Source organism: Pseudochaenichthys georgianus, chromosome 24 (assembly GCF_902827115.2).
Source record: "Pseudochaenichthys georgianus chromosome 24, fPseGeo1.2, whole genome shotgun sequence".
Lineage (NCBI taxonomy): Eukaryota > Metazoa > Chordata > Actinopteri > Perciformes > Channichthyidae > Pseudochaenichthys > Pseudochaenichthys georgianus.
In genome coordinates this window covers 22,008,825-22,029,995 of record NC_047526.1, presented here as the reverse complement: position 1 = coordinate 22,029,995, position 21,171 = coordinate 22,008,825, and the positions used below count along the sequence as shown (strand labels likewise).

At 39.6% G+C, this 21,171-nt stretch overlaps 3 protein-coding genes across 3 annotated transcripts in view; 1 reads left to right on the top strand and 2 right to left on the bottom strand.

Annotated features, from left to right (window-relative positions):
• Window positions 1-3,735, bottom strand: part of LOC117439831 (structural maintenance of chromosomes protein 6) — a 37,344-nt gene extending 33,609 nt beyond the window's left edge. The window contains exons 1-2 of the mRNA XM_034075929.2: window positions 3,639-3,735; window positions 3,124-3,274 (exon numbers count right to left, since the gene is read on the bottom strand). Of these exons, the coding sequence (XP_033931820.1) occupies window positions 3,124-3,243 (120 nt within the window). The 5' untranslated portion in view covers window positions 3,244-3,274; window positions 3,639-3,735. The remainder of the gene's footprint in view (window positions 1-3,123; window positions 3,275-3,638) is intronic.
• A 29-nt stretch (window positions 3,736-3,764) lies between these two features.
• ak9 (adenylate kinase 9) lies at window positions 3,765-15,547 on the bottom strand. Its single transcript, XM_034075928.2, has 37 exons — window positions 15,458-15,547; window positions 15,245-15,336; window positions 14,851-14,914; window positions 14,719-14,771; window positions 14,500-14,596; window positions 14,301-14,413; window positions 13,992-14,159; window positions 13,771-13,893; window positions 13,442-13,516; window positions 13,096-13,197; window positions 12,859-12,998; window positions 12,460-12,770; window positions 12,258-12,278; window positions 11,970-12,088; window positions 11,580-11,727; window positions 11,380-11,476; window positions 11,211-11,293; window positions 11,052-11,111; window positions 10,759-10,923; window positions 10,446-10,582; window positions 10,103-10,309; window positions 9,738-10,013; window positions 9,530-9,651; window positions 8,836-9,055; window positions 8,700-8,753; window positions 8,404-8,619; window positions 7,962-8,180; window positions 7,250-7,466; window positions 6,956-7,157; window positions 6,649-6,795; window positions 6,298-6,515; window positions 5,996-6,192; window positions 5,670-5,839; window positions 5,161-5,259; window positions 4,891-4,993; window positions 4,676-4,790; window positions 3,765-4,530 (listed from the first exon to the last, which is right to left on the bottom strand). Exons 1-37 carry the CDS (start codon window positions 15,471-15,473, stop codon window positions 4,322-4,324), a joined length of 5,175 nt encoding a protein of 1,724 aa, XP_033931819.1. The 5' UTR covers window positions 15,474-15,547; the 3' UTR covers window positions 3,765-4,321.
• Window positions 15,548-15,842: 295 nt separating this feature from the next.
• fig4a (FIG4 phosphoinositide 5-phosphatase a) overlaps window positions 15,843-21,171 on the top strand; it is a 58,318-nt gene continuing 52,989 nt past the window's right edge. The window contains exons 1-4 of the mRNA XM_034075967.1: window positions 15,843-16,033; window positions 16,194-16,308; window positions 18,397-18,495; window positions 19,461-19,584. Coding sequence (XP_033931858.1) covers window positions 16,243-16,308; window positions 18,397-18,495; window positions 19,461-19,584 — 289 coding nt within the window. The 5' untranslated portion in view covers window positions 15,843-16,033; window positions 16,194-16,242. The remainder of the gene's footprint in view (window positions 16,034-16,193; window positions 16,309-18,396; window positions 18,496-19,460; window positions 19,585-21,171) is intronic.

Below are 21,171 nucleotides of genomic sequence, written 5' to 3'. Positions count from 1 at the left end.
CACAAAACAGATAGCAACACCTATAAAAACTATTTAAAAGAAAAGGGGCTACTGTATCGACCTATATAAAGTATATAAATATAGTTTTTTTTATAAAAAAAAATATAGACTATATAGCAGTGTGCGAAAAAGTACACGTCCCACCGTCCGGGACGTGTTATTTACAATATCGGACAAGTAGATCTTTCAATTGACTTATCCGGCGGACAAGTGACGTTTTTCGGCCTGATTTATTGACAAATTATTGATACATTCAGTTTACAAAAGGCAGAACTCATTCGCAAATTGTACGTGTCCGCCATTGTTCGTTTAGAAGTGTTAGTTTCGGTTCTGCTTGTAGATTCCTAAGGAAATGCATCTCGCCGCTTTCTGTACAGTTAGACGGGGGTGGGGCGGAGCGGGGTGGGAAGTGTAGCACAGTGGCAGGGTTGGGAAGCAAAACTGGGTTCCGAGTAGAAACAAATAACAATTGTCCGGTACCGGGATTAATAAGAGTTGTGAGGACAGGAGGCGAGGCCGAGCCCCGCGGACCGCAGCTCTCTCTCTCTCTATGCTCCGTATCAGCTGATTGCTGCACGGTGCAGCTCAGCGTCTCTCTCTCTTTCTACACACAGCGCATCCGCTGCTTGTTTGACAGCCTCATCTTTGTCAAATTTTCTTATGTTCTTTCTCTAACACGTAATGAAGGTTATTAAGCGTTTTAGCTCCTGTGTTGTTAATATTGACCGCCATTTCCTTTATGAAGTGAAGCAGCCTCCCTGTCTGTGTCCTCGCGCTGTCCTCACATCCCCGGACCCCCAGACTCGGAGGAGCACACGGATGTCAGTATATTGTTTATGAAGCAGGGTATAGAAAGTACATTATTGAAATGAAAATACTATTTATTTACTTTTACAAACAGTGAGCAGCTGGGCAGCTGCAGCATGTGTATTGCAGGACATGTGCAAGCATGCAAGCGTCTTTGAGTTGTAGAAAAGCGCTAGGCCTATACTGTAGGCTATAAATATAATGTATTATTATTATCATTAGGTTATGTCCTATGTGTTGGACATGTGTGGTTGGACTCTGTCTCACAGGAAGGTTGCAATGTAACATCAGAGGAGACTGGGCCAATTGTACATTCTCAAACTGCACCACTTGGAACTAACTAAATAATGCAGAGATTATTTTTATATAATTGTATTCAATAACCGTAAGAAATTAAACAGTATGAAGTGATTTGTAAATAGGAATACAGATTTGACTTAATGTTTTCATAAATATATTTTTCTCCCAGTTTGACTTATTTTTACCCTCTCAAAGAACCGGAATCGAGAACCGAAAATAACCGGAATCGATAAGCAGAACCGGAAGATTCGTTAAAATCCAAACGATACCCAACCCTATGTGTGATGCAGTAAAATCGTACCGCTCACTTACGTTGAGCGGTGTCGTAAAAACCGTGGGAAAGTGTAAAATACGATGACGAAGAAGAAGATTCCAGTGGCCCCAATTTTTGTCCATTCTGGACAAGTGAAAAATGTATTCGGACAAGTAAATTGCCAAACTCACTTGTCCATGGACAAGTACTCTCTAAAAACTTTTTCTCACACTGTATAGACCAAAAAGATCCTACATTTTAGCAATGCCTCATTTCGCTCCATTTGCTCTTTCCAGCGCTGTTTTTGCAGGGGCTGATTCTGTGAGCTGCAGCTGACCACGCCCCCCTGCAGGAGAGGGGAGCGTGCTTTGAGATCAGCTGATGGGCTGTCAGAAGAGGGGGAGAAAAAGAGATCTCCGTCCTCCGTGTTTTATTCTTATAAAAGTAAGAAGAGAAGTAATGGGGCAGAAACCCTCCTTTTTACGCAGCGGTCCAGACATAGACATCAAAGGCGACACATATTCAGTTGCCAGTGACTTTGGCATTAGGGCAGGGATATCTAGATACTTTCCAAGGTTTGACATAATGAATTGTGCTACTTTTAAAGCAAGCAACGATGTTTTCAAATCTGTAATCAAAAAGCTCCTCAAAAACACTATCGAAGCAGTTCCTGCCGTTGCTACGTTAGTTCAAACAGTAACAACGGACTTAGCGGATTTCTTAGCGGATGCATGTCAATTTAAATCAATACATAAAACTATTTTTTAAATCAATAAAATAATTTTCTAAATCCATAAAAGCATTTCAATTAATATTGGGATTCATGTCGTTACTTTGTTGAGAATGTGGCCGTGTAATAAGAGGGATAATGTGCACATTGCATAATGTGCCTTCAAGCCGATCTAGATCCCTCCGCAAAAAACGGCTCGTTCGCGGGCGAGAGCCGGCTCCCGTCGTTCACTTAAAAGAGCCGGTGTTGTGTCACAGTGCCTATGCCTCCCCGTCATGAAATGCCCCCCTTGTCACGGGAACGCGCATTTCTAAATGATACGTTTACACCTCTAAATGACACGTTTACACCATAGGTTTACACCTTAAAAAGATGTTTAAAACGAAAAGTAAACGTTCAGGGTTTTTATTAATGGTAATTTTCAGACTGTGAGTTGTTTAGTGGTAGCTCATAGTCTTGATTCTTCTGGTTTAACTTTCGCTCCGTATTTGAGATGTCGAAATTCATTCGTCACTTCCTTTTCAGTTTTTTTATTTTTTATCATTGTTACGTCCTGTCTGTATAAACGTGCTTTAAAATGTATTGTTTAATTTTACATAGTTGTCATCTAATAATCAAAATATATGTTTACAAATGTTACATAGTCTTTGTCAGCATATTATTATATACGCTATGCGTACAAAATAAAAGTGTGACATTCATGAAACTTGCTCCATTTATTGGTACCAGTCCTAGAACCATACCCTGAAAAATGCTCGAGGGTGGGATTCATAGAAACCTCTTTTTTTGGGGGGGGGGGGGGGCATTTTATGACAGGCCTGGCCATCACAATATGCCCCCCCTTGCTATCTTACAAAATAAAAGTGTGACATTCATGAAACTTGCTCCATTTATTGGTACCAGTCCTAGAACCATACCCTGGAAAATGCTTGAGGGTGGGGATTCATAGAAACCTCTTTTGGGGGGGGGGGGGGGGAGGCATAATGTGACACAACACCGGCTCGTTCGCGACCGACACATCACTAGTACAAACCTGTCTATTCTGTGGATGATCTTCCTGGTCACTGCCACTCTCATCTTCCACGTCTTTCTCCTCCGCATTGACCTGCTTTGGAGGCTCCTCAATTGCTGAGCCGCTTTTCCTCTTGGGCATCTTGGACAGCTAGTTTACATTCGGGGAGAAACTGAAAGCAAGCAAACAATATACTTTACTAGCATAGTCGAGCTAATGCTTGAATTTGAACAGCTACTCTTCTGCTACTAAAACGCTGTGGTTAGCTTGTGTAGAAGAATCCATTTCGCAAACTTTCAGTAATAATTGATGTGGTTTAACCTCATATACAGTCTATGGGTTTAACAGGTTAAACGACAACAATGACAGCACGTTAGTAACGTTGTTTAGTTACAGCAAATTAGCAACGTTACAAAGCTAGCTTAACTGGCTAACTCAGGTTACTTGTTAACATAACAACTATTAAGCCAGACAGCAGCTGGGAATGTTGTGGTTGTTATAGTGAATTAGAACGACTGGTAACGGTGAATAATTACCTAGTTTGCTGCTGTTGCAGCCGCACACACAACTCCGACACAGCTTGGAGAAGACTCCTCGAGTCGTGTCGAATTCGCGCTTTCTATATCCGGTAAAGTCTCGCGTTGAAAAACGAGATCACACGGTCTAATAATTAAACTTTTTATTTGTGGATCAGAAACAGGTCTGGTGTGGATCATTCAGATACACCTTAACGAATCTACAAACTGTCTGAAAATACGATCTGTCAACATAAAAGAGAATTAATTCAATAAAATAATAAACGTAAGACCCTACGTTTTTAACATATTTGTATTTCATTCTTTATTTAAGTATCTTAACAGTTAATTAAGAGTCTCTTACATTGTATTCACATATTATATATTGTTGTAAAATCCATACCTAATCTTGATCTCATAACACTGACATCCTTTTGTTAATTTCATTTTTTGGTTTTGTAAAATGTGAGGCAAAAAAAGCAATGCACAAGGTCTACTAGACAGAGCATACCAGCTATATACAAGCAAGGTTTATGAGCCAGGCCAAACATATTTTTCAGCCATGACACAGAGAATAATAGTTTATAACATGAAGAAATAAAATAAACTTTTATAGCAGTTGGTTTTCAAATGACCTTTTTGTCACACAATTCTACCACTATATGTAATAGCAGGCAATAGTCAAGCTTTGAAAGCAGGGACAGCTACAGCACACTGTTGGCACCCGGCAAGTGTCCCAAGGCAAGGAACCTATTCAATTTGAACTCAAAGTCAAGGGGACGTTCACTGGGAGGCTGGTAGTTCCCTCTCATCGTTGAGGTCAGGTAGGGAATGAGCGCACAGTTTTCTTCATACAATGCCAGCTTCTTTTTGTACTTCTGGCGGCTGTAATCTGTGCTCTTGTGATTAAAAGCTGTACAAATATGACATATAATTCATTAGTTGGATACATTTCCATGCAGGTTTTTGAGCAATAGTACATGGATAAATAAAATATTACATATCAGAAACATCATTATCCTTTTTAAGTTCAAGCAATTCCTTTGTGTCTTGCCTACCTTTCAGATATAAGGCCACATAGAGGAGTGATGACCTTTGTATACTGAGGAAGGGATACTTTGGTTTGAGACACCCAACAGCTGTCATGGCCTTGATTACTGATACTGCCACACCCTATAAAAATACAGACTCAACTCAAAGCAGGGCAAATAAATGTCAACCAGACTTAAAAAACATATATTTAACAAATGATGTGCTAAAGTGCTTGTCTGACCTGTTCCAGGTAGCCCAACGTTGGAAGGGAGGTGAGGGGTACAGGTTCACAAAGAGGAGGAACTTTACTGGGAAGCTTCTGGTTCCAGTATGTTTCAGGAGTCCTTAAAAAAGGTAAAATATCCACACACATTTTCACTCAATAGACTAGTATTTGCAATGGCTAAATAATACCAGTGTCTTTTTGTTATATATGCACAACTTAATGAACAGTGGGAAAAGAAAACATCAAAAGAATAATTGTGAAATATACAAAGAGATAGATCGGCACCTCAAAAACTTGTCCTGTTTCCGCTTTGTCTCAAAAATGTAGATTTGTTCTCTGTATTCAACAGCAAATTCCATCTTTCCTCGAACAAGAGCTTCATACCTGAGGACAAATACATTAATAGAGCAGTATGGTAAAGAGTTAAAGGCTGTTATAAGAAATCTGATACAAAAAATGAACCTCTTGACATATTTGTTATGTTTGTTGGGATTTAGTTTTACATTCAGTTTTTCTCCGATGCTGCAGTTTTATGAATGTTTGTTTTTAAATATTTCTTGTCATTATTATTTACATATTGTGCTTTCAAAATGCAAGTAATGCAAGTATTACCTGTTTCTAGTGAGATTATAATCAGCTACATGCCTGTTTATTTCTCTACAAACACAGGAATCCCTTTAGGCTGACATACAGTATATCGTTTTGGGTCTTAGAAATGCATTCTCAAGACATGACAAAAAGGAGCTTATCATGTACTTGAAAGATTTAGATTTGAACAATATATGGGTGAGTACCTTTGCTTTCCATCCACATAAGTTACCGAGCAGAAGCCCTTCATCTCAACCTGCTGTGGGAACCTGTTCTTCACCTGGCTCTCAGTGAGCTTTCGTGGCAGCAGCTGGGATTGTGGGAGAGGGTGTAGGCATTGTGGAGTCACAAACTGATCTGGAGTTGTAAGGAATTGCTGGTGGAGAAAGACCATTGGAAAATCTTAAAATTATCTCATGTATTTGCATCTTAAACCTTCTATTATACACACAATTGGAAATAAATGAAATGTCAGATGAATTGGTCCTGAAACCTTTTCCATACTTAATTGTGCAGACTCCACTACACTCACCTCCAAATGGTCTTCGCCACACATCTTGTAATATTTTCCCCTGTACTCAGCTGCGTGAGTTAAGGCTGTGATGTCTGAGCGGTCTACCAGGTGATGACATAGAGCCAGGCAGACAGGGCAGTACTGATCAAACTCTCCAAGCCGATGCTGCAGCTCCCTGGGTGTGATGCACAGTCTGTTGATGCAGGCTGCATTCCCTGCAAAATTCAATTAAAAAAATGTGTTGTGACATAACACATGCTATATTACTTTAGGTGTAAACAACCTTGATGAACTGATGCCTGTAAGCCTTTAGTACTTACCACTGCATGTTCTCTCCAGGTAGCTGTGGATATATTTCATGCTGAAGCTGACCTCCTTTAAAATGCTGTGCCAGATCCACCATTTGCTCTTCAGGCCATCGAGCAGTATCCAGTTCTGATATTGTTGTTGGAAGTGTTGCCTTACATGCTCCATCTCCTGCTTGTAACAGGAGTTATTAATGTGAAGGATCTCTGAGCTGTCGTGCATCAGGTGAGGCCTGCAGTTGCACAAAAGAAGTGTGACAGAATGCATTTTTACATTAATTTTCAAGGATGGTCATTTAAAAACAGCTGTCATACTTGTGGTTTCTGGTGTGTATTTATAATTGCAATTGATGTGTTTTCTCTCACTTGGTGGGCTTCATTTTGTCCAGTAGGCCTCTCTTCAGCACCTCCACTGTGTCCAGCCCCAGCTCAACCACTATCATAGGGATGATGCTCCGAGACCCCATCAGCTCTGTCTGCTTAAGTGTCTTCGGGAAGCCATCAAACACATACCTGAGATGAAAATAAACATTGTAATCACAAACACCATAACAAGGTAATAACAAAGAAGCGATCAAAGTCAGAATAGATAGTCTTTGTGTTGTTATGTTAAGGTAAACGTTAGGACCTTGAGTTTATGAATGTACTTCCCCCAGCCCCGGCCTTGATTTACCCAAGAGTGCTGCAGACGGAGCTCATGAGCGCCACCTCCAGACACTGAATGGCCAGTTCATCAGGCACAGTTAGTCCCTGGGAGAGATGCTTTTTCATCTGAACAGCCAAATCAGTGTGCTCATGCTTGTGAAGCACCATACGGATAACACCACCAATAGACAGGCAGGCCAAGCCATATTTTTGAGCAAACATCTTTGCCACTGGAGAATTAAAGCAAAGTAGGAAGAAAAAGATAAGCGGTTAAGTATATAAGATAAACCCAACTCAATTTTCCAGCTGTCTTGAGCCTTACCTGTGGTTTTCCCAGATTTCGGTGGTCCAACAACTGCAATTTTAACAGGAAGGGACGGATTGGGTTTAGAATCCCTTAAGTATTTCAAGGGGTTCAGCATAAACATGTTGCGATTCTCCTTAGATGCAAAGAAGTAGATATACTGATGGAAGATCAGGGGATATGTAGTGTTGAGGGGCCACTGCAGAGGCTGGATCAAATCTTTCTCTTTGTATTGCTGTAGAAGTGGGATAAGGGTGTCAAAAACAATATGTCACAATTATACATAGGAAATGTCCCACAGTTCGGCAGGTTAACATATCAGCACAAAAGAGAAAAGGTGGGCCAGTATTTAAAAAGAAATGGCTAGAAGGACATAGAGTAGTGGTCCAATCCAATCCACTTTATTTCTATAGCACATTTAAAAACAACAGAGTTGAACAAAGTGCTGTACATCAACAACTGTATAAAAACATAAAAAACAGACAGGACATGAAACAAATGTAAAACAGGAGACAATGAAACCAGATCAGAAGCCACAGACTGCATAACTCTCCTCCATGACGTAAAAACAATACAAAACACTAGTAAGATAAAAACCCATATTTAACAGCACAAGTGTCACCTGGTCTGTAAATGCAAGGGAAAATAAATGAGTTTTTAAACGAGATTTAAAAACAGGCAGAGTTGGAGCAAGTCTAACCTGGAGGGGAAATTCTCAAATGACTCCTACCTTTATGGGATCCCAGCAGCCAAAGGCACTGTGGAGCTTATAAGAGGAGAGCAACAGCTTATGTGCCAGGCTGTATAAGATGGGTTGACATTTTTGGAAGAGTGACTCCCTGTTGGTCAGCAGCGGCTGGATTTTCTGGAGCATTTGTTGCTGCACGATCCGGAGCTTTCGAGATGCACTAATTGACACTTTGGGAATGTTTAGTTCAATCAAGAGCTCCTGATGTTAGGAAAGCACAAAGCAAAACATGTGAGCATAAGTAAAGTACAATATGGTAACGTATCATACTCTGTGTATTATAACGTGCAAATAATGTCACATTTCGTCCAACTTGATATGTTCTTCATGTAAAAAATGTCACTTGTTATAGTCACAGTTAGTCATAATACTCAATGATGAGCATTTGTTTGTCTAGTTAATTTCCTCAATTGTGTTTTTGTACCGTTACAGTAGCGAGGCCGGTTTCATCGGTAATATAGCGCTCTGCTATCTCCATCTCCAGCCTCTCAGACGCTGCCTCCTTAGTCTCCTCATTCTCCATGTCTTCGTTATCTTCTTCTAAAGGAAACTCATCTTCAAGCGTGGCCTCTATCTCATCCTCTATGTTGCCTGCATCTTCATCCTCTTCCTCGTTTTCTTCCTCCTCATCATTTCTCGACTGATGAGTAAGAGACAGAAAGAAAGGGGTTAACCCATGATGGATAGGGGGATGATGGTGGCTATAATTCGTTTTCTTACTTTTGATTTGGCCGCCTTTGTGAATTCAGCCTTTCTTTTGGCAATGTTTTCCTCCTGTGCCAGAGAGGAGGTCATTATCAGGGCAGACTGGAACTTAACAGAATAATTATATTGTATCTAGTGATCACTTGCTTACCCGGCTCTTTTTACGTAAATCCCGAAGTAGATTCAGCTGTGCTTCATGGCGGTTGCGGCGCTCACACCAGCTCTCCAGGTATGTCGGCAACAGGCGTTTTTGAACGTCTGTGACATCCACTGACATTATTACGACAAGGTCAGGGAAAAGCTGGCGCTGTGACATGTACTGCACCTCATCAGAATCGAAAGGGAAGCCTTCCAAAATAAAACCTGTAGACCTACAAAGTGGAGAATGTTTGGGTCCAAAAATACCTTGTTGTGTCAGGTGTACAACACATTTAAGAGATTATTTATTTCTTGTTTGGGAAGCACACTTTTTCTTCTTTTTGTAGAAAGTAACTATTAATGTACATTGCATTAGTAACAGTAAATAGGAAGCTAGCGCCAGCAACCACGGAGATTAAACAAACAATAGCAGCAGTTTCCCCCTATTTCCAGTATGTATGCTAAACTCAGTCAGCTAAATCAAGTAGTGTGTGTGTGTGTGTGTGTGTGTGTGTGTGTGTGTGTGTGTGTGTGTGTGTGTGTGTGTGTGTGTGTGTGTGTGTGTGTGTGTGTGTGTGTGTGTGTGTGTGTGTGTGTGTGTGTGTGTGTGTGTGTGTGTGTGTGTGTGTGTGTGTGTGTGTGTGTGTGTGTGTGTGTGTGTGTGTGTGTGTGTGTGTGTGTGTGTGTGTGTGTGTGTGTACACCTACTTGTATGGTTCCTGTTTCCAGTACGGTGCAATAACTGTGTCCAAGATCTGTGAAGGTAATGGATCTCCTTCAGAGAGATAGGCTTTGATGGCTTTTTCATCCTCAGTAAGGACCACTTCCGGCTGTACACACAAAAGAAAATACACAATAATCACCACAATTTAGCCTCAGTACTACTGGAAATCTTGCGACAGGGAAAGCAGCCGACCTCAATGTCATTCTCGTTGATGGAGGTCTCCTCTGTCTCCTTCTCATGCTCCCCTCTGGCCTCCTCTATGAGTGCTTCCAAGTCCTCAGGAGATTCTTCTGAAGACTCTTTCTCATCCGCATAAAGTACATGCTTCTTTGTCTTGGCCTTAATGAGCATTTGGAGTTGCTCCCTGAACTGAATATGGAAGAGGCCAAGCTGCTGGGCGAGCCACTCACCATTACTGGTCTTGCCTGAACCTCTCGTGCCAAGCAAAAAGATCCGCGGGGCAGGAGGCTTAGATAGAAGAACATAATAAACTTATTAGGGATCTTTTTTGTATTCTCTTACAATGACTTTTTCTTCCTTTTTATGTCAGCTTGTACCTTGAGTGGCGACGTCTGTCCAACAAAATTAGCAGGGTTTTGAAGAAAGTAGTACCTGGCTTCTTGGTTTGAGAAGTAGAAGGTCTTATTGCGGTAAATGGCTGCAAATTCATCCGTACATGGCAACAGGATGTTGGAGTTCTTCAAGGCCACTGGGCAGAAATGAAGGGAATCGCCTAATAATCTCTTGACTGTTGTGTCCGCCTGCTATGATTGAGAGGAAGGATACAGTATACTGTTAAATATTTGTTTATATTATCAATCAACAACAAAGCAGTAAAACTAGCCTGTATCTTCAGCATCTTCCATTTTAAAGTAAAAAAAGACATCTGTGTGAACTGACTTCATCCTCATCCTCTGCTGCGTCATTGTCACTGCTTCCTTCCTCGGCTCTCTCCAGCCCAGCTAAGGCCTCCATATCTTCTGCCTCCTTTTCCAGGTCTATTGCTGATAGTTCACAGGACACATACTCAAAGGGTTCTGAAAATATTGTGCATAAACCAAATTAAATTAGGAGTTTTTCTTACCAAACTTGGCATCTGTTAGTTGTATAATTCACATTATGGGACAAACCCTTCAAAATACAAAATCAATTTAAAGTAAATTATATTTATAGTGAATCTACTTGAAACATTTAGGAATGTCATAACACTTACTCTCCATTTGAAGCACAATTTCTTGAAGCAGGTCCTCAGGGCTTTTGTCACCTATCTCTAGTACTGAGTGGGTGACAGTTGAAGCGGACTGCATTTGGTCCCATTCGGACAAAAACTGATTGAGTTTCATTTTGTAGTCATTCACATCAGGGCCATCTGGATAACCTGAGTCCCAATGAGCAACACAAAAAGGAGAAGGAGTTGAAGAACAAAAGTGTGTTTTACGTTAATGCGCTTAAATACAATAAGGTCGATGGGGTTTGACATAACACAATATAATACAAGTGCCTCACCTTCCTTTTTGACTATTTCAGTATTTGCAGGGTTGGTGATGTCAGGTTGTTCAGGACTTTCTACAAAGGAAATGAATGAATGCTTTGAAAAAGTTCTGGCCAAACTACAGGTTCAGGGAGGCTTTGTGAATGTAAGCTTCGCAGACAGATGTATGATACCTTCAGTGTCTTCACTAACTGTCTCTAGATTTGTTTGCAACCCTGCAGGCATGGCCTCTTCCTCTTCTGGCTGTTTATTGGTTCTAACATTTAGAGAAATGAAGAACAAAAGCTGCATGAACAGTCAATTTCAGATAAAACATCACATTTGACATGCACCTGCACTCACAAGGCCGGTTTCTCCTTCTCAGATTGTTCGTCCTGCAATCTCGTCCCGAATGCTTCGTCCACGCTTTGCTTGTTTGCCTCATACAATCGCTTAAAAACTGTAAAACAATGAAGTGCAATGATACATAAACACTGATGGTATTGATATGGACTCAAGTCTAATGAAACTTGTTCGTGATGCATTGTGTCTGTGCCTTGTACCCTGACTGCCATCACTGTCTTTGAGACAGAAGAGGAGGTCTGGCAGTATTCCAGCGTGCTGTAAGGCATTCATTTGGGACACGTTCTTGGGAAAGTTGTCAAGCACCCATCCAGCCCTGACATCCGTACCAGCGCCAGCCTCTTCAGTCTGCAACATCAGAGATATTAACAACACCACTGCAAACTTTATTCAGATGTTTAATAAATGATTAGTGATATGGTTTGAACCGTTACATCATTTATATGAATGGTTAACATTTCTATTAAATATATCTCTTACAAATAACTTAAATATATTTGACAACAACATTCACAGAAATATAAAGAAGGCATGGCCATAGTTTAAAACCAAAAGCTGTAATTGCAGCTGCTATGTTTGAGATGACATACCTCATTTATGCGCTTCTCCAGAACCTCACCATACAGACTCAAGGGAGATGTGCTCATATGTTTGGCTTCTTCCAGCGCAGTGAGAACCAAGGCTTGTACCTCTGGATGATCCTCTGTCACTGGGAACAGCAGAAAACATTTGCAAACTTAATCTCTCAAACTGAAATCCAAAACACACAACACAGCGTTACCAGACCACCAATTGTGATGTGTACAGTTCTTATTAATATTTTAAAATGCACAAGTTATCCATGTTTATTTGTCTGCATGTGAGAAAGATCATCTTACCTTCAGTAGAATTGGTTTCAACTGATGAAATACAAATATTTCAAACATTAACATGACAGTACAAGTCTCAACAACTACAAATATTTAAATAACGATTTATACTTTCAAGAGCTGATGTGTGAAATAATATTTGTAAGTAAAATAGTTAAAAAAAGTATGATGATGGTAGCGAAAAACCTCAGTATCAAGGCACTCAACTTGCCTGAATTCTGCTCCATCTTCATCTTGATTTTCTCTAGAGCGACCTGTGTTGTTTCCTCTTTGATTTGATCAAGCCTCTCTTGCTCAACCTTAGCCAGAACCGGTTGCACCAAAGCCTCCATATCAAGCACCAATGCATTGTAGTGCTGAGCTAAAAGCTTACATAGAGTGCTTTTCCCTGCCAGGGGAGGACCAATTATAGAAACTCTGCAAGGGGGCCTTGGCATCGGAGGAAGTAAGTACCGTCGGGGGTTCTTTAAAAACTTCTGGTAAGCCTCCTGAGATGAGAGGACGTACATTTTGTCCTGGAAGCTGCACAGGAGTTAAATGAGAGTTGGTTGAAATGGATAGTCTTTCTTGTAGATTCCCAACTGGCTAGTGCCTAAAAAAGATCCCTTACCCCACACATAAATCAGGTTTGCCAAGAATGACCTTGCCTTCACTCAGAGCAACAGGACAAGTTTGGCACCAACGACTTCTTCTCCATCTGAAGCCAGGGGCCACTGTCCGGGTAGAGGACATCATTCTCATTAGGTCCTCCTGGAAAATCATGTTTCATTATTGCCCGTGTGTTAATAGCTCAAATGTAGATTGTATAAAATAAATTAAATTATGAATATGATCAACAATGCCGGACCGTGTCAACTTCCTCCGGTATTTCTTCATCATCAGCCTGATGGAGGAGTACTGGAATTGAGACATTCTTGATTGCCATGGATCCAAGACGCGACATCACAGACTAGACACGAAAACAATTTAGCCAACAATATACATGGTGAGTTCAACATAGACATTTATGCTTAGACAAACACAACACAGGCACTTTACAAACTCAGATTCAAGACAGCACCGACTGACATTGCCTGCTATTAAAAAACACACAATCAGTAAAAGAGCGTATGGATATGCATCTTTTTTCTTGCTATTTATCTTGTTTGTAATATTGTAGCTGCAGATGATATATCTATCATTTGTGGTATTACCAAGTGCAGCTCTTCAGATTTGTTTTGTCCATCCAGCTCCAACAGGTAGAGAGGGTTGTGTTCTGTCATGTAGTCCTTACAAAGAAATCAATTGTATATCAGGTTTTCTTTTTATCGGAAATGATATCTAGAATAATACCTCACACATTACCGTTCTGATTTCAACAAAACATGATATGAAATGGGATTGTAAGCTTTCTTTAATGGTATACATCATTAAATGTATCTTGTAAATGCACATAATCAAAGAAAGATAAGTGACATTTTGTTAGAAATGGATGAATTAATATGTGACTCATTGGGAAAACTGGGAGCCCTGGCTAACTTACCTCCAGTGGTCTGAGCATCGTATCTTTGTACATGTTGATTCTATGTAAAGCATTTTTGTCCAAATTCTCGGGTGTCCACACCATGTTGTCAATAATATCCTTTTGAAGTTCTTCACTCCCTGCCTGCAAGCAAACAAAAACAACATATTTGAGTAATAGGAAATTATGAAAACGTTCTTTTTTAAGGTTTGAACATAATAGTGTTTTCCCTGAAGTCACACCTGCTTTTCATCCTCCTCATCCTCCTCATCCTCCCCTTCCTCATCTGTGTTCTCTTTATTCTTGCTAAACACATCCTCACGCATCCACTGATCCCTGTTGAACAGCTGCCCTGTCTCCGGGTGCTGCTTCAGACCTGACAGCCGTCGGGCAAGGTCTTTGTCTGCACACTGGTGGAATATTGAAGTGTGATACAAATCTCATATACTGTACGCAAAACATTTTCAGAAAACAAGTGAAAGGTTTATTAAAATGTGTACAAATTGTTGCTTCATGCATGAACAACTCAAAGTAGAAAACATGTCGATAACCTTGATGTTGATGATGAAATCAGGAGTAAGCTTGAGGTTTTTGATCAGCTCAAGCTGCTCATGAATCTTCAGACATTCTTCTGACATGAATGGCAGGCAGCTCAGGACATAACCTGTATCACAACACTTGTTATCAGGTGATAGAGCTCAAATAATGGGCTCAAAAAATTTGCAATTTGCATTTAGTGACCCCTATTACCATAGTGCTCAACATCTGCTGAGTTAAGCCTGGCGAGAAGCAGCTGGAGCACCATGTCTTCTGGCACACTTCTCCCCTCAGATAAGATATTTAAGAGCTAAGACAGTCAGAAGAAAATCGATTCATATTATAGACCATACAAAAATGTAAATGAAAAACACATGACGTTGGAAAGATCAGTTTTCCTTTCTGTCTTATGACTGAGAAAATTATACTTACCTCTATGCCTTCATTTGTTTTATTTATAATGTGTGTGTTGAGCAGATCTGTATCTGAAATATTAGAAAAGCTGGTGATATCTTAACTCTTTTGGGACAAAGACCAGAAATGGTATCAAGCAATTGTACTTACCATCTATCAAGATGCATTTCCAGGATTCTGCTATTCTTCTGGCTAAAGAGGATTTGCCCACACCCTGTCACAGAGAAAGGCACATAATTGAAGTCACTGGCTTATGTGACACTGTAAAGAAGAAAATACTGTGGTTGTGGTTGTGTGTGTGTGTGTGTGTGTGTGTGTGTGTGTGTGTGTGTGTGTGTGTGTGTGTGTGTGTGTGTGTGTGTGTGTGTGTGTGTGTGTGTGTGTGTGTGTGTGTGTGTGTGTGTGTGTGTGTGTGTGTGTGTGTGTGTGTGTGTGTGTGTGTGTGTGTGTGTGTGTGTGTGTGTGTGTGTGTGTGTGTGTGTGTGTGTGTGTGTGTGTGTATTGGTGTGTTTGTGTGCATGTCAGTAAAATAAGGGGACATTACCGGTCTTCCAACTATGATAAAGCAGGTAGGTTTAGCAAGAAGTGTCTCTCTCTCAGCTTCATCTTCTATCAGGTTGTCCACCAGACGGTCAACTTGAGCGTAGTAAATATCGATGCACGGTTAATTAAGTCATAAACAACAGTCAGCTTCTCCTTAAACCTAGATATTCGATCGTTAACCTGTCATGTTTCGACAGATGAGGCTGCTACTTACCATGTTTTTGTGGCATTCTGATATCCACTTTTCCTGTTTATCTGTTTAAACTTGTATCATCTACATTACCTTTTACGTTTGCCATCCAAGGTTAATAGTCAACGGTAACCCTAGTAACCGTTAACAAACTACTTGGGAGAAGGGGGGTTGACTTTCTACATTGTAAGGAGCTAATACTAGTGCTAGCTACTTTATGGTTACTTCAAAGTACGTTTTGTCGCTTTAGGGGTTTGTGTATTTACAGTTAGAAACATTTATAAGACAAGTAGGTGCTATCTGCGAGTTGAAGAACACAAAGTCAAAAACGAGCACTTTCATTTAATAATCGCATTTTCAGACATTTAAGTATTTTTTACTCTGCGGGCCACCGTATCAGTTGACTGAACTGTGTCACGACAGTCACCTGACTCAAACAACTCATGTTCTCTTATGTGCTAGCCGTAAATATTGGAGTTTACATTAAACATAACGAACCTTTAAAAGAGTTATATGTTCTACCAGAGGGTATGCGTGTTTGTCATCTTATCTGGCGAGGATTTGTGGCGAACGCAACTACTTAGCTAGCTAGATTAATTGGTGAGTACTGAGTGACACGCTACTTAGCCACAAAACAGCTCGAAAATATGATGCATACAGTGGCTGGTAGTATGAGGTTTACTTGTGTACACATGGTCTCTTTTGTATTTTATGAAGTGAAGCAAGTGTAGTTTTATATTCGGTTTCCTTCGCCTTGCAGCTCTCCAGTTGTTCCTCCTGGATTGTGATTGGAGAAAACAGGGATAACAATGCCTCAGTCGGCGGCTACCTCGATCAGTGGGATCCAGAAGATGGTTCTATATGAAACCAGAGCCGTAAGTCTGTCATGATATCTATGCTGTGTTTATCACTGTTTCCTCATGACTTGCTAGATGTCTGATCAGTCTGTTATTTGGTTACACCTGCTAGTAGCCATTAGCCAACAACAACATCTCTCTAAATTACATCACATGTCCATCAAGTGTTTCCGTCTCTTGGTGCTTCCTGATAATGTTAGAACATAAACCAAGTGCTGAATGTGAACATGTGTTGGTCACAGGATTGTTACCCTAACACGCCACTTCCTAATGTGCAGCTTCACTCTTTTTAATCATTCAGGTCTACACATTTGTCCTTTGAACTACCTAACCCCAGTTAGTCCCCCTCATCCTGTAGAAGCACGAGCTGGGGTTAGGAACAACCCAGCACAACCACAGTCAGTGTCCTTGCTAAGGACACTGTTGCACAGTTATTCATTAGGACAGACACTATTCTGGACATTTGGATGTTTAAATTGCTCAAACAACCAGACATTCATCACTTGTTATAGGAATCTATCGATCCTGCATGCTGAAAATGTGGACTCTAGTGATGGATGACGTTATTTCACTGATGTAATACAGACATGATTGCTTTTTTTTGTATCTTTTTGGAAAAGGTTATATTGCAGAGTGTATAATACCTTTTTTTGAATACACATGCATATATGTATTTGTACTTATACTGTATACTGGTTTAACACAACTACACACAATGCCAACACATTTGCATGTATGCAGCCTACATATTTATGTGTGTTTCTGACTCCATATGCCAGCTATCTTCGTGTGACAACTTTGTTACAGCCTTCCCAAACTCTATACAAAAGTATTTATAAACATGAGAACCAGGGGAGCTTACATGTATATTTTACCATCAAGAAGAGGAGAGGAGCCTAAGCTTGCATTAGGGTAATACATTTGATCCATTTATTACAAATGTGTTAGAATTTGTCTTTTGCATCCTTAAAGTTTTTTATATTTAAACTATTTTAAAAAGTATCCTGTACCAATCTTCCAACTTAGGTGGTTCTTCTTAAGCCTCTCTCTAAATATTGATGTTTTACTTTCTGCCAAAAGAGCAATTCATTTTTTAAAGATGTCAGTCTTACCTTTTGAGTGTAATCACCTGTCAGCAAACACTAGATGGCAGCAAAATATTTGCTAGTGAGTATACTTGAGTCTACTTTGATTTCTCATGACTTTAATAGTTTCAATTATAGGGTCTAGAGACTCTTGACAGTCCGAATGATTATCACATTTTTGAAAGACAAAATGACCTCCAAATATTTATTTAGTTTCTGACAAGTTAAAATGTATCTGTTTTGTTTGCCAATCCGTTTTTCATAAAAGGTTTCAACAACTTAAAATGATAGAAGGGTTAAATAATTATGTGGTATAATGGTGTGATTGATGGCTTATCAATGGTCGCAAACATGAGATGGTAATAGGAAAACATTTGTCACAGTTGAGCTCCCATCATTTCTTATTGCACCTCTGTCAGCCCATTTTATTTAACAGTGGACAAACTGACTGTCTAACTATTCTGGATAAAGAGGGCTCCATAGGATAGTGGGAACAGGACAACATGGCTTTAATGGTTGCAGACTGTACTGATACATGGTGTATCGTTGCAGACTGTGCTGACACATGGTGTATCAATACAGAATTTAATGTTCTTTAGAGGACAGAAAATCATAAGCTATCCAACAGACGAAGTGTGAGAAAAAGAATGACTTCAGAAAGTCATACAGTACAAGTAAGACACAAATATGTTCCCAAATGTTTTCACAAATGTAGCTATAATCATGGTATATTTTCTCATATATTATTATATGATGCGTATCTATCTTGGAGTCCTTTTATATATAATTTCACAGGATTTTTAAACATTAATATCAACCTGGGTGGCTTGTTGTAGAGAGAAAATGCTGACCATTATAGGAAAAAAAGGCCTAAAGAATGGCTTGTAATAACATATGTAAAAACATATTTTGTTCAATGTTCCTATAAGCAGCTACTGTAGGTAGTCTATATGGCAAACATCAGCTCTGCAATAATTGATTGTAGTTATAGTGAATTCACGCATTCATGTTTGTCTTTCAGAGGTATTTTTTGGTAGGGACCAATCAGGCCCAGACCAAACATAGAGTCCTGAAGATTGACCGCACAGAACCCAAGGACCTGGTCCTAATTGATGATAAGGTAAGTGCTGTGTTTCCACCAGAATTAGCACAGTGCTAATGTATATGCTTATGTAATACAGTACAGCACGCTTGAGGTACAATTGTACAATCACTCAGCCTTTCCCAAGTGTATTATGGATGACAGAAAAGTTGATTAATGCTGCATGCTCCTCCTTTTCTTTTCTACAACTCATTACCAGGATCTATGAGCTGAGATTTGATTTTGTATTCGTGTTGTTCGGTGATTATCATTTTGATGTGTTTGTTATTATGAAGCAACCATGAATAAATATCCATCACCCCATGCTCTCATTGCTGCAGATATAATACTGACCTACAGAAACCCTGTTAGTTTGCATTCGATTGGCATAGCAGAGTGTTTTATAAACAGTGTGTGAGATTGAGTAGTCGAGGTGAGCAGGTGCAAAACGCAGACTCGTCTATCACTCTCTTTCAGTTCATGTGTGGAAAGCTAGCACTCATAATGAACAGGGTGCATGCATAGAACCCTTTATATTAGTGAGATGGATAAAGATTATGTGGCTAGCTGAATGTCAAATAACTTATTTTGTTTTGCATTCATATGACTCATTGCATATTGCAGATGAATGCATTTAATTCCATATAAAAAACAGACACAAATACATTTAGTATTTTTAGTATAGTGCATGTATAGTTAATGTTTTTGTTGTACCTGTGCTAGAATTATAATTATTATATTATTATTATAACACAGATGTTGTTTAATTAGTGCAATATTACAGGAATCATTTGGTTAATCTATGTTTGACATTGCATCTCTTAGGATCAATTTTAAACCATCTTCTAGAAAATGTGGGATCATTGATTGTACAAGGCCTGCTCCTTATTTACTTAAAATTACACAGAAAAGATTGGAGAGGAACCACAAACTTAATTCAGAGCCAGTAACACTTGTAATTACAAATGCTTTATGTGTGTATTTGTTTATGTGTTTGTTTGTAGCATGTGTACAGCCAGCAAGAGGTTCGAGAGTTGCTTGGCCGCCTGGACCTGGGCAACCGCACCAAGATCGGCCAAAAGGGGTCCTCGGGCCTGTCCAGAGCTGTCTCAGCCTTTGGGATTGTGGGTGAGTACAATCCCCCGACCCTCTTCTTCACTGTCATAGCAACAGCGCTTCAAAGCCAAATTATGGCAACAAATACCTCATTTATAGCATTGGTTCTTCTTTGTGTATCGTCCTGGTTAGGCGTACAATAAGTGCTGGACACTGGGGAAAAACTAAATAAAAGAAACACCTGGCAGTGCATTGTATTTCACTAAAATGTATCCCCTCTACAACCTTTGCCTTTGTGAAGCTTACAATGTTGTTTTTTTCAATCTATTCAATTTTCAGGGCTCAAATCATAACCATTGATGGGGTATTCAGAAATAACAAGAAGCCTTTTTCACATGTCAGTGCTTTCCCTTGCCTTTTGTTGAAGGTCATGTTAAATTAAATAAGAAATATCATTTGTAAGAGTTATTTAAAAAACACTTTGGTGATAAACAGTGCTTATTTAAAATATATTTTATGTTATTTCCTTTTAAATAACTTATATTATTATGATCTGTTTTACTTCGGCTCAAAAGTGTATTTTTCTGTTGTTCAAAACAACAACATAAAATACCCTCTTGGGCTACATAAATATCTGATCACATATAACACTTTTTATTTTTAACACTTCTGTTAAGACATTTAATTTGAAACCTGTTAATAGCTTTGGAAACACTGTTGAATTACAGTCTCATACATCAGTCTTAATTTGTTTTGGAAGGAAAAATGGCTCATCTCCTATTTGCCTCTTTGTCATCACTTTGGTTATTGCCCTACGGACTCTGTTCCACTCTCAATGCTTAGGTTTATTTAAAGCTTTATTTTGTAGCTCAACTCGTTCTACCTGTCTGCTCCAAGTCAAGGTTTGTCACCTGAGAAGTGTGTGCAACTGATGTACAGCCCGCCCCAGTGGCTTTCTACAGAGTAATTGGTGTGACTGAGTAGGCCATTAAGTCATGACCTACATTTTGTGTTATTGAGAACCTTATTGGTGAAATAAGAACCAGGCTTTCATATTTTTATATTTCTGCACTTTTTCTCACCCAAAATGACCCTGATTAAAAAAAAATCAATCAATTGTTTATTCAGATAATGGAAACAACATTTTAGCCCAACAATCACATGTGAATTCCTCTAACTCTAACTGGAGCCAGGCAGCAAGAATGAAAATGAAATCTAATATACGCATATTGGTAACTGAGTTAATGAGTACAAAATGCATGAACAAAAAGGAGAAGAACAAAAGAAAGAGAATACACAAATAAATGGGCCCCAAAACCTAAAGAACAATGAAAAAGTCAGGGGCGTACTAAAGTTCTGGGGTTTCTTCCTTGGGATAAACGTCTGTAAAAAGGTCATGGCAATCACAATCTACCAAAGTGGTGAACATACTGACTGACCTCGCCCTCCATTAGCCACGCTGGTAGTTTGGCTAAAAATAAAATACTAATGCAACAGTCTTGAATTCAACTTTACCGTTCATACCTGGGTGACAAATATTTCTGTGACTGTGTCAAATATTATCTTAAGGTAAATATCAAAGGCACCTTTTCCGACTGGTGTACACACGTAAACAGTAGCTGACATTTATTGTGCAACAAGGACCACAGTATGTGCTGC